This window comes from Scyliorhinus torazame, chromosome 9, assembly GCF_047496885.1.
Source record: "Scyliorhinus torazame isolate Kashiwa2021f chromosome 9, sScyTor2.1, whole genome shotgun sequence".
NCBI classification, from domain to species: Eukaryota; Metazoa; Chordata; class Chondrichthyes; order Carcharhiniformes; family Scyliorhinidae; genus Scyliorhinus; species Scyliorhinus torazame.
The window spans coordinates 226986499-226999930 of NC_092715.1; the positions used below are offsets into that span (position 1 = coordinate 226986499).

Consider the following 13432-nt stretch of genomic DNA (forward strand, 5'->3'; position numbering starts at 1 on the left):
ATTACAACTACCTTTTCAGAGATCCAGCCCCCATTACGGAGATACTTGTCTGGAAGCTAGAGATCAGTCCAGACTGAGGCAATTGAAAAATATTGCTTTAAGGGTGGCACAGTGGTTAGCAGTGCTACCTCATGCTGCTGAGGACCTGGGGTCAATCCCGGCCTCGGGCCACTGTCCGTGTAGAGTTTACACATTCTCCCTGAGTGCGCGTGGGTCTCACCTCCACAACCCAAAGATGTGCCGGGTAGGTGGATTGGCTCCTTTAAAGTACCTAGTTTCTTTCAATAAACAAAACACTTCTTTAAAACTCATCTGTGCCCTACGCCTGCTGGCTCAGGTAAAGGAAACAGCACTGTAAATGCCAAGGAAGTGAAAACCATATCAGTTGGGGTTAAACCGCCTCAGATCTTTGATCTGCAAGGCTTTCATGCCTATCAATGGGAAATTGGTTTTATGAAATTGTGGCTGGCAGCTTACACAGCCAACTGTCTGGGTTGTTTAATTTCATTTCTGCAGAGAAAACAAGGAAGTGAGAGCACTTAAACGCTTTTGATGTTTTCTGGTGGGGGTCTCTGTAATGGCGGAGCTTCTAGTGTGGGGTGGGGGCTGGTGGGGTGGGCAAGATTTGCATTGCAAGTTACTCCCTTGTCCCACCATTCCATGCAGGAAATACCGGCACCAATTTCCATCCAGATGAATCCCAGCCCAGAGAATCACGCAGGCTTGGCGAATCCAGTGCCTAACCCGTTAATACGATGCAAACGGGTCAATTTTGCCACATCAGGAACTCCGCTGCTGGCAGAGGCCAGGGGAGAATCCAGTTGATTACTTTAATGCACACAAACCCAAAAAGAAATGATTACTTTGTGTCGGTCTTCATTGAGGAAGATACAAGAAATCACCCAGAAATAGAAATGCAAGGGACGTGGGTGAATGAGGAATTGAAATAAATTAGTATTATAAGAAAAATGTATTGGAGAAAGTAATGGGACTGAACGTCAAAATTCTGTAGATTCTGGAACGGTTCCCGCAGATTGGAAGGGACCAAATGTCAACCCACTATTTAAGGGAGAGAGAAAATAGGGAAGTCTGACATCAGTAATAGGCAAAATGCTAAATTTTATTCTAAAGGATGTGATAAATAGATCTTAGATAATAATGAGCTGATTGGGAACAGTCAACAGGGATTTATAAATGGGAAATCATGTTTGACGACCCTGTTGGAGCTTTTTGAGCATCTTACTATCATAATTGATCTGAGGGAGCCAGTGGACATAGTGTACTTGGATTTTCAGAAGGCTTTTGATAAAGGCCCCACTGGAGGGTTTTTTTAAGCAAAATTAAAGAGATCTTGGGGTCTATGTTCATACATCTTTGAAAGTTGCCACTCAAGTGGATAGAGCTGTGAAGAAGGCCTATGGTGTGCTCGCGTTCATTAACAGAGGGATTGAATTTAAGAGCCGTGAGGTGATGATGCAGCTGTACAAAACTTTGGTAAGGCCACATTTGGAGTACTGTGTACAGTTCTGGTCACCTCATTTTAGGAAGGATGTGGAAGCTTTGGAAAAGGTGCAAAGAAGATTTACCAGGATGTTGCCTGGAATGGAGAGTAGGTCTTACGAGGAAAGGTTGAGGGTGCTAGGCCTTTTCTCATTAGAACGGAGAAGGATGAGGGGCGACTTGATAGAGGTTTATAAGATGATCAGGGGAATAGATAGAGTAGACAGTCAGAGACTTTTTCCCCGGGTGGAACAAACCATTACAAGGGGACATAAATTTAAGGTGAAAGGTGGAAGATATAGGAGGGATATCAGAGGTACGTTCTTTACCCAGAGAGTAGTGGGGGCATGGAATGCACTGCCTGTGGAAGTAGTTGAGTCGGAAACATTAGGGACCTTCAAGCAGCTATTGGATAGGTACATGGATTACGGTTAAATGATATAGTGTAGATTTATTTGTTCTCAAGGGCAGCACGGTAGCATTGTGGATAGCACAATTGCTTCACAGCTCCAGGGTCCCAGGTTCGATTCCGGCTTGGGTCAGTGACTGTGCGGAGTCTGCACGTCCTCCCAGTGTCTGCGTGGGTTTCCTCCGGGTGCTCCGGTTTCCTCCCACAATCCAAAGATGTGCGGGTTAGGTGAATTGGCCAATGATGAATTGCCCTTAATGTCCAAATTGCCCTTGGTGTTGGGTGAAGGTGTTGAGTTTGGGTAGGGTGCTCTTTCCAAGAGCCGGTGCAGACTCAAAGGGCCGAATGGCCTCCTTCTGCACTGTAAATTCAATGATAATCTATGATTAATCTAGGACAAAGGTTCGGCACAACATCGTGGGCCGAAGGGCCTGTTCTGTGCTGTATTTTCTATGTTCTATGTTCTATATGGGAGAGAGGTAATACATATGGTATGGATCAAGGATTGGTTCACAGCTAGAAAACTAAATATTCTCATTTTTGCTGTGACTAGTGAGGTGTAACAAGAATCAGTATTTGAGCCCCAGCAGTTTAGAATCTAGATCTCTGATTTGGATGTGGGGACCAAATGTAATATTTCCAATTTTGTGGATGACAGAAGGATAGGTGACAGTTGTGTTGTGAGCAAGATGCAAAGAGGCTTCAAGGAAATTTGGACTGATGTGGCTAATGGGCAACAACATGGCAGATGGAATATAATGTGGGAAAAGTGAGGTTATCCACTTTGGTAGGAGGAACAGATGTGCAACATATTTCTTCAATGGTTAAGAGTTAGAAAATTTAGATGGACGAAGGTACCAATACTTCACTGAAAGCAGATAGGCAGATGCAGCAAGCAATTAGGAAGGCTAATGGAATATTCCCCTTTATTATAAAAAGGGCATGAGCACAGGAGTAGTGAAGTCTTGCTTCAATTGTATAGAACCTTGGTTAGACCCACCTGGAGTAGTGCGTGCAGTTTGTCTCCTTACCCAAGAATGGACGTTCATCGAATCCCTCCAGTGCAGAAGGAGGCCATTCGGCCCATCAAGTTTGCACCAACCCTCCAAAAGAGCACCCCACCGAGGCCCACTACCCCACCCCATCCCCTCACCTAACCTGAACATCTTTTGGACACTAAGGGGCAGTTTCACATGGCCAATCCACCTAACCTGCCATCTTTGGACTGTGGGAGGAAACCCACACAGAAACGAGATAATGTGCAAACACAATACAGAGGTCACCCAAGACTAGAATTGAACCCAGGTGGCAGCAGTGCTGTGGCACTATTGCCACAGACAATGAAGATTCACCAGATTGCTCCCAGGATTACGGAACTGCCTTACAAATACAAAATTGGGGAAATTGGGCATGCATTCTCTAGAATTTTAAAGAGTGAGAGATGATCTGATTGAAACCTACAAAATATCTAAAAGGTCAGACAGGCAAGATGGTTCCCCTGGTTGGGTTACTAGAACCGAGGGACACAATCTCAAAATAAGGGGAAAGCCTCTTTGGACAGAGATGAGGAGAAATAGATTTCCTCACAGGGTGTTAATCTTTGGAATTATTTATTGAGTATGTTTAGAACATAGAATTTACAGTGCAGAAGGAGGCCATTCGGCCCATCGAGTCTGCACTGACCCACTTAAGCCCTCACTTCCACCCTATCCCCGTAACCCAATAACCCCCCCTAACCTTTTTGGTCACTAAGGGTAATTTAGCATAGCCAATCCACCTAACCTGCATGTCTTTGGACTGTGGGAGGAAACCGGAGCACCCGGAAGAAACCCACGCAGACACGGGGAGAACGTTTAAAGCAGAGATTGACAGATTTCTAAATATCAATGAGACAAAGGGGTATGGGAATAGTAAGAGGCATCTTGACGAACACATCAATAGGATGGGAATAGAGGGATACGGACCCCGGAAGTGCAAAAGGGTTTAGTTTAGACAGGCACAGGCTTGGAGGGCCGGATTGCCTGTTCCTGTGCTGTACTGTTCCTCGCTCTTCGCTCTGAATAGACTGCTCCTGTTCATAATACCCTACTATTGATTCATGTTCCATGTTGGTGATTATTCACATTGTAAGAAGTCTTACAACACCAGGTTAAAGTCCAACAGGTTTGTTTCAAACACTAGCTTTCGGAGTACTGCTCCTTCCTCAGGTGAATGAAGAGGTATGTTCCAGAAACACATATACATACAAAGTCAAAGATGCAAGACAATGCTTTGAATGTGAGCATTTGCAGGTTATTAAGTCTTTACATATTCAGAGAGAGGAGTACCCAACATTAAAGAAGTGTGAATTGTCTCAAGCCATGGCAGTTAGTAGGATTTCATAGAATCATAGAAGTTTACAGCATGGAAACAGGCCCTTCAGCCCAACCAGTCCATGCCACCCAGTTTTTACCATTAAGCTAGTCCCAGTTGCCCGCATTTGGCCCATAACCCTCTATACCCATCTTACCCATGTAACTATCTAAATGCTTTTTAAAAGACACAATTCTACCCGCCTCTACTACTACCTCTGGCAGCCCATTCCAGACACTCACTACCCTCTGAGTGAAGAAATTGCCCCTCTGGGCCCTTCTGAATCTCTCCCCTCTCACCTTAAACCTATGCCCTCTAGTTTTAGACTCCCCTACCTTTGGGAAAAGATGTTGACTATCTACCTTATCTATGCCCCTCATTATTTTATAGACCTCTATAAGATCACCCCCAAGCCTCCAACACTCCAGGGAAAAAAGTCCCAGTCTATCCAACCTCTCCTTATAACTCAAACCATCAAGTCCCGGCAACATCCTAGTAAATCTTTTCTGCACTATTTCTATGATCCTATGATTTCGCAAGCCCAGGCCAGATGGCGGGGGATGAATGTAACGCGACATTAGTGCAAGGTCCCAGTTGAGGCCGTACTCATGTGTGCGGAACTTGGCTGTAAGTTTCTGCTCGCCGATTTTACCTTGTCGTGTGGCCTGAAGGCCGCCTTGGAGAACGCTTACCTGGAGAACACTTACCCGGAGATCAGAAGCTGAATGCCCTTGACTGCTGAAGTGTTCTCCGACTGGAAAGGAACATTCCTGCCTGGTGATTGATGCACGATGTCCGTTCATCCGTTGTCGCAGCGTCTGCATGGTCTCGCCAATGTACCATGCTTCGGGGCATGCCTTCCTGCAGCGTATGAGGTAGCCATTGGCAGTCGCACGAGTATGTACCACGCACCTGGTGAATGGTGTTCTCACGTTTAATGGTAGTACCCATGTCAATGATCTGGCATGTCTTGCAGAAATTGCCATGGCAGGGTTGTGTGGTGTCATGGTCACTGTTTTGAAGGCTGGGTAGTTTGCTGCAAACAATGGTTCGTTTGAGGTTGCGTGGTTGTTTGAAGGCAAGTACTGTGGGTGTGGGGATGAGCTTTGCAAGATGTTCATCGTCATCAATGACGTGTTGAAGGCTGCGAAGAAGATGGCGTAATTTCTCCGCTCTCGGTAAGTACTGGACCATGAAGGATGTACTGTCGGTTGTGTCCCGGGTTTGTCTTCTGAGGAGGTCGGTGCAGTTTTTTGCTGTGGCGCGTTGGAACTGTCGATCGATGAGTCGAGCGCCATATCCCGTTTGTACGAGGGCATCTTTCAGAGTCTGTATGTGTCTGTTACGCTCCTCCTCGTCCGAGCAGATCCTGTATATACGGAGGGCTTGTCCATAGGGGATGGTTTCTTTAATGTGTTTAGGGTGGAAGCTGGAGAAGTGGAGCAAGGTGACGTTATCTGTGGGCTTGCGGTAAAGCGAAGTGCTGAGGTGACCGTCCTTGATGGAGAGGAGTGTGTCCAAGAATGCAACCGATTTTGGAGAGAAGTCCATGGTGAGTCTGATGGTGGGATGGAACTTATTGATATCATCGGGTAGTCGTTTCTGTGATTCTTCGCCATAGGTTCAAAGGAAAAAAATGCCATTGAGGCATTTACGAGGGTAGAGCAGTTGATGTGGTGTATATGGATTTCAGTAAAGCGTTTGATAAGGTTCCCCACAATAGGCTATTGCAGAAAATACGGAGGCTGGGGATTGAGGGTGATTTAGAGATGTGGATCAGAAATTGGCTGGCTGAACGACAGAGGGTGGTGGTTGATGGGAAATGTTCAGAATGGAGTTCAGTTACAAGTGGCGTACCACAAGGATCTGTTCTGGGGTCGTTGCTGTTTGTCATTTTTATAAATGACCTAGAGGAGGGCGCAGAAGGGTGGGGGAGTAGATTTGCAGACGACACTAAAGTCGGTGGTGTTGTCGACAGTGCGGAAGGATGTAGCAGGTTACAGAGGGACATAGATAAGCTGCAGAGCTGGGCTGAGAGGTGGCAAATGGAGTTTAATGTAGAGAAGTGTGAGGTGATTCACTTTGGAAGGAATAACAGGAATGCGGAATATTTGGCTAATGGTAAAGTTCTTGGAAGTGTGGATGAGCAGAGGGATCTAGGTGTCCATGTACATAGATCCCTGAAAGTTGCCACCCAGGTTGATAGGGTTGTGAAGAAGGCCTATGGTGTGTTGGCCTTTATTGGTAGAGGGATTGAGTTCCGGAGTCATGAGGTCATGTTGCAGCTGTACAAAACTCTGGTACGGCCGTATTTGGAGTATTGCGTGCAGTTCTGGTCACCTCATTTTAGGAAGGACGTGGAAGATTTGGAGCGGGTGCAGAGGAGATTTACCAGTATGTTGACTGGTATGGAGGGAAAATCTTATGAGGAAAGGCTGATGGACTTGAGGTTGTTTTCGTTGGAGAGAAGAAGGTTAAGAGGAGACTTAATAGAGGCATACAAAATGATCAGGGGGTTGGATAGGGTGGACAGTGAGAGCCTTCTCCCGCGGATGGAAATGACTAGCACGAGGGGACATAGCCTTAAACTGAGGGGTAATAGATATAGGACAGAGGTCAGAGGTAGGTTCGTTACGCAAAGAGTGGTGAGGCCGTGGAATGCCCTACCTGCAATAGTAGTGAACTCGCCAACATTGAGGGCATTTAAAAGTTTATTGGATAAGCATATGGATGATAATGGCATAGTGTAGGTTAGATGGCTTTTATTTTTTGACTTCCCATGTCGGTGCAACATCGTGGGCCGAAGGGCCTGTACTGCACTGTATCGTTCTAGGTTCTATGTTCTATGTATTTGGTGTATAACGTCGGTTGAAGGTCCTGTACGGTGAGGAGGTCTTGTTCAAACTTGTGCATGAAAATGTTGGCATATTGAAGTGCAAATTTGGTCCCCATGGCTGTTCCTTGCGTCTGGATGAAGAGCTTGTTGTCGAAGGCGAAGATGTTGTGATCCAGATTGAAGCGAATGTGTTGCAGAATTGCATCTGGAGATTGGCAGTTGTCGGTGTTGAGTACTGAGGCTGTTGCAGCAATGCCGTCGTCATGGGGGATGCCGGTGTAGAGTGCCGAGACGTCCATTGTGACTAGGAATGTTCCTGATTCAACTGATCCATGGGTGCTGAGTTTCTGTCGGAAGTCTGTTGTGTCTCGACAGAAGCTGGGCGTTCCTTGTACAATGGGTTTCAAGATGCCCTTGATAGCCAGAGAGGTTCTCACACAGGGTCAAATTGCCTGATACGATAGGACGGCCTGGTGTTGGCCTTGTGTATTTTCAGGAGGCAGTAGAGATTTCCAACGTGGGGAGTACGTGGGATGAAAGCACGTAGGGTGCTCTGAAAGTCTGGATCCAAGGTCTTGATCAGTCTGTCGAGTTGGCAGGTGTGTTCGTTGGTCGGTTCTGTGGCTAACTGTCTGTAGTGTTCCTGGTTGTTAAGTTGTCGGTACACTTCTTTGCAATAGTCCGTTCTGTATGACGGTGGCCCTCCTTTGTCTGCTGTAGACAAGCCCTCAGTATACACAGGATCTGCTCAGACGAGGAGGAGAGTAACAGACATCTACAGATGCTGAATAATGCCCTCGTATGAATGGCGCACGACTCATCGATCGACAGTTCCAACGTGCCGCAGCAAAAAAACGGCACCGGCCTCCGCAGAACACAAACACGGGACACAACCGACAGAGTACCCTTCGTCGTCCAGTACTTCCCCAGAGCGGAGAAACTACGCCATCTTCTTCGCAGCCTTCAACACATCATCGATGAAGATGAACATCTTGCCAAGGTCATCCCCACACCCCCACTACTTGCCTTCAAACAACCGCGCAACCTCAAACGAACCATTGTTTGCAGCAAACTACCCAGCCTTCAGAACAGCGATCACGACAGCATACAACCCTGCCATGGCAATCTCTGCAAGTCGTGCCAGATCATCGACATGGGTACCACCATTACACGCGAGAACACCACCCACCAGGTACGCGGTACATACTCGTGCGACTCAGCTAACGTGGTCCACATCATAGGCTGCAGGAAAGGATATCCCGAAGAGTGGTACATTGGCGAGACCATGCAGACGCTGCGACAATGGATGAACGGACATCGTGTGACAATTACCAGGCTGGAATGTTCCCTTCCAGTCGGGAAACACTTCAGGAGTCAAGGGCATTCAGCCACTGATCTCCGGGTAAGCATTCTCCAAGGCGGCCTTCAGGACGCGCGACAACGCAAATTCGCCGAGCAGAAATTTATAGCCAAGTTGCGCACACATGAGTACAGCCTCAACCGAGACCTTGGATTCATGTCGCATTACATTCATCCCCCACCATCTGACCTAGGCTTGCGAAATCCTACTAACTGTCCTGGCTTGAGGCAATTCACACCTCTTTAACCTGGGATTACCCCTATCTCTGGATCTGTAAAGTTTTAATTACCTGCAAATGCTCGCATTCAAAGCATTGTCTTACATCTTTGACTTTGTCTATGTATGTTTCTGGACATACCTCTTCATTCACTTGAGGAAGGAGCAGTGCTCCGAAAGCTAGTGTTTGAAACAAGCCTGTTGGACTGTAACCTGGTGTTGTAAAACCTCTTACTGTGCTTACCCCAGTCCAACACCGGCATCTCTACATCACTATTCACATTAGCAGCAGAACATTGCCAAATAATCCTTATATATCCACACTCGTACACATGCACACTCATAGCGGGGCACAGTAGCCTAGTGGTTAGCACAGTTGCTTCACAGCTCCAGGGTCCCAGGTTCGATTCCCAGCTTGGGTCACTGCCTGTGTGGGGTTTGCACTTTCTACCCATGTCTGTGTGGGATTTTTCCAGGTGCTCCGGTTTCCTTCCACAGTCCAAAGATGTGCAGGCAAGGTGGATTGGCCTGCGAAATTGCCCTTAGTGACCAAAAAGGTTAAGTGGGGTTACTGGGTTACAGGGATAGGGTGCTCTTTCCAAGGGTCAGTGCAGGCTCGATAGGCCAAATGGCCTTCTTCTGCACTGTAAATTCTATAACCTACATAACTAAAGAATGAATTACTCCCCAGTTGAAATTACATGGAAGGTTGTTTTAATTAATGGTGAAAATACCTGGACGTATGTTATAATGGAGTATACAAGAAAGAAATATTTATGATACTTCATTCCTGGTGGCTCTGATGAGGACAAGATTGGATGCTCCTTAATCTAATAGAACCTCAATCTAAAACGTTGGCAAACTATGGTGCCAGATCTCCCCGATGGAGAAAGAGGCAGAGTTAACATTTCAAATCCACTGTGACTCTCCTTCAGAACCAATATAAACCTCATGGTATTTGCAAATTTAACCCATCTGCATAGACACAATAGTCCCCAACACTGGTTGACTCCTTGGCAGGAGAAGCGAGGGAGAAAAAGCGACCACTTTCCCCCAGCTGATTGGCATATCTTAAATTCAACCAGAACATGTACCTGAAAGAGTTGGGACTATAACTTTATTCCACTCCCATGGATGGTCGTAATCCTGTGCAGGCCTTGTGTCGTCTTGTGGCAACTTGCTTTCACTTGGGTAACCAGCATTTCTCTCTGTATCTGAGACTACACAATTTCCTTCATGTTCATAGGGTGTGTCATATAGCTGAATTACTTTCTTCTGGCTGTCTTGCTTGTGAATCTCTGGCAAACAGAAAGGAATCTTATGAGCGCAAAAGAAGACAAGCAGCCAGAGAAAAAAATAAATTTCTGCCAAGCATACTGTTCGAAGCTAGTGAGATTTAATGTAAATAGCTACAAATTCAGGCTGTAAAAATGGAAATAAAACCACAAACAGAAAATAAATTGCTCTATCTTTTTCCGATTTGATTATTTCCTCTTGTAGTTTCAATATTAAAGCCAGTGATGCCTGTTGAGAGGTACACCTGACCCCAATAGAGATTCTGAGAAGTATTGGTAGTTGTGTGGAATAATTAAATCATTCAACATTAAGGTTGATACTTAAATGAACATTAATAGCTTTAAAGTAGGTGAATGTAGTTATAAGCATTAACAGCTTTAAAAGTAGGCTTGAGTAGTTGTTAGAGCTCTTTCCCAACATGATGGGAAGTAAAGCCAACACATGGCCATGGTGGTGTGGGAAACTAACAAGCACAACACAATGGCCTTTAGACAATGGGTAAGTAAAAGTGCAATTAACACAGATTGGAAGGATTTAACCACATCCTTGAGCCATCAAGCCAGTGAGATAACAGCAAACATTTGCAACCTGGATGGGCTGCTCATTTCGTGAAATATCATAACCAAAAGATATAAATATATTGCACAGCTTTTGAACCAGAGAGGCATTTTGAAGAACCAAGCTCTGTCTCCCTAGTATGCTCGAATAAAAAGTCTTTATTGCTGCAACTTAGGCTTGAATGGTTTCAATCTCTGACCACAATAGGTTGTTCAGTCTCATAAGGTATCACAACCAACCTTAATTGTGTCTTACTGAGCATTGATACAAGTGCACTTTTGAATAGAATGAAAAAGTAGTGTGTGACTGCAGATAATTTTCTTGTTTTTCATCCTGCGCACATTTGAGGCCAACTGTAATCCACTTTTTGTTGCCCTAAATCGGCACATCAGCTAAACAAGCAAATGGTCCGAACACCACATCGTACATAAATACAGAAAGGACAATGTTTCGTGAATGTAGGATGGATTCATTGAAACGTAGGATCTTGGACTCTTGATGAGTGTCACATATTTGATTGAATGTGTGCAGATGACATCATAAAATAACTCAACAGGTAGCGATGAGAACAGTTAAGAGGATACAGCAGGTTATACATCGGTTGGAGACTTGGGCGGAGAGATGGCAGATGGAATTTAATCCAGACAAATGAGAGGTAATGCATTTTGGAAGATCTAATATAGGAGGGAAATATACAGTAAATGGCAGTACACTCAAGAATACTGACAGGCAGAGGGATCTGGGTGTACAGGTCCACAGGTCACTGCAAATGGCAACGCAGGTGGAGAAGGTAGTCAAGAGGTATAGGGCATGCTTGCTTTCATCGGCCAGAGTATGGAGTATAAAAATCGGCAAATCATGCTTCAGATGTCTAGAACCTTAGTTGGGCCACACTTGGAATATAGTATTTCATTCTGGTCGCCACACGCACAGAAGGATGAGGAGTGGGTACAGAAGAGGTTTACCAGGATGTTGCCTGGTTTGTAGGGCATTAGCTATGGGGAGAGGTTGGATAAACTCGGTTTGTTCTCACTGGAACGACAGTGGTTGAGGGGTGACCGGATAAAGAAGTGTACAAAATTATGAGTGGCATGGAAAGAGTGGACAGTCAGAAGCTTTTTCCCCAGGGTGGAAGAGTCAATTACTAGGGGACATAGGATTAGGGTGCAAGGGGCAATGTTTAGAAGAGCTGTGCGAGGGAAGTTTTAAAATTTTTTACAGAGGGTAGTGGGTGACTGGAACGCGTGCCGGAAGAGTTGGTGGAAGCAAGTATGATGGTGGCGTTTAAGGGCATCTTGACAAATACATGAATAGGATAGGAATGGTGGGATACAGACCCTGGAAGTGTAGGAGGTTTTAGCTTAGACAGGCAGCATGGTCGGCACAGGCTTGGAGAGTCGAAGAGCCTGTTCCTGTGTTGTACTTTTCTTGGTTCTTTATTCTTTGAAAGACAGTCAAGTTTTATTTTTAAAAATAGTTTATTGAAGGAATCAAAGAGCAATAACAAACAAACTGTGATACAGTAACATTGTCATGCGAGAGTACCTTTAAGAAATGGGTGTTTATTACTGCAGTGATGTCAGAGTGGGTGGAGCTGGGCTGTCTATCAGCTTTTTACTTTCGCTTTAGGCTTTTTGCTGCAGGGTGGGTTAGGTTTCATTTTAGTTCTGGAGAAGCTGCAATCACAGCAGGATGTGTTGAATCTCTGCAAGCTTATGAATGTCCATTTGCTGATTTCAACATGGTAACTGTTCTCAGTAGTGAATTTAAACCAGAGGTGCTTCTGTTAAACGGTTTTGTTTTAAGTCTTATGGATGTTAAAAGGAAAGCTCAAGGATTACTTAGTGTTGTATTTTTGGGGGTTGTATTTGAATTGATGGTTGCCAAGATGTTTACTGTAAGTTTTAAAAAGGTTAACTTGAGTTCATAAACATGGTTTTGCTTTAAAAATATTTTTCCATTTCCGCTGCACCACACCTGTGGAGTGGGCCGTGTGCTCCCCATACCACAATCTTTTAAAAGTTGTGGTTCAGGTGAACTCCATGATACACTTTGGGGTTCTCTAAACCCTGGCCCATAACATATATAACACTATAAACATGATAATAACCAACCATATCTCCTGTCCCACCCAGTCTCTTCGCCAAATTAAATATCCCACAACCAACCCCGCCCCCCTTCTCCTCCACCCCCAATGACGTTTTAGTACTTCTTGAAAAAGTCGATGAACACCTTCCACCTCACGGAGAACCCCTCAACCCTAATGGCGAACTTAATCTTTTCCAAGTGAAGGAATTCAGCAAGTGTGTTGATCTTGGTGAGGGGTTTCCAGGATGGCCAGTCAGTACGTAAACATTGCATCACTTCCTGAAGTGTCGCATCTCGTAGAGTTTCTGGCTTGATTGTTTGAAGTTTAGCATCTGTGACAGGTAGCAATGCAGTGAATAAGTTGGCTTGTGCTTCTATGCTGAGTACTACGTCAACAACTGTGTTATCCTTGTGCATTGTGGCTCTGGATAACGTATCCACAAGTACTAATTCTTTTGAACCAGGGAAAAATTTGGCAATTTCAATTCTCTAAATCAGGTTGAATGCATCTACTCCATGAAGTTAGTAGTGTGTGTCATTCACAATTTCAAAATCAAGTGGAATTTTAATGTCACCACTCTGAACACATTGCCACATTCCGGCACCTGTTCGGGGAGGCTGGTACAGGAATTGAACCCGCGCTGCTGTCCTGCCTTGGTCTGCTTTACAAGCCAACTATTTAGCCCACTGTGCTTAACCAGCCCCTTTGTTGCTATTTCATTTCCATTGTAGTCTGTCACCCTACAATGTGTCTTTTTATATTTTGGACGGGTTTCTACTTCGCCCAAATCTGATTCGGTTATCAGATTAGCAGCGT

The 13432-nt window shown here is 45.1% G+C and overlaps 1 protein-coding gene across 2 annotated transcripts in view; it reads right to left on the bottom strand.

The window, feature by feature from the left end:
* LOC140429753 (SH2 domain-containing adapter protein B-like) overlaps positions 1 to 13432 on the bottom strand; it is a 199460-nt gene that overhangs the window by 79793 nt on the left and 106235 nt on the right. For both annotated transcript variants that reach the window (XM_072517125.1, XM_072517126.1), the window contains exon 3: positions 9768 to 9971. In XM_072517125.1, the coding sequence (XP_072373226.1) occupies positions 9768 to 9971 (204 nt within the window). The remainder of the gene's footprint in view (positions 1 to 9767; positions 9972 to 13432) is intronic.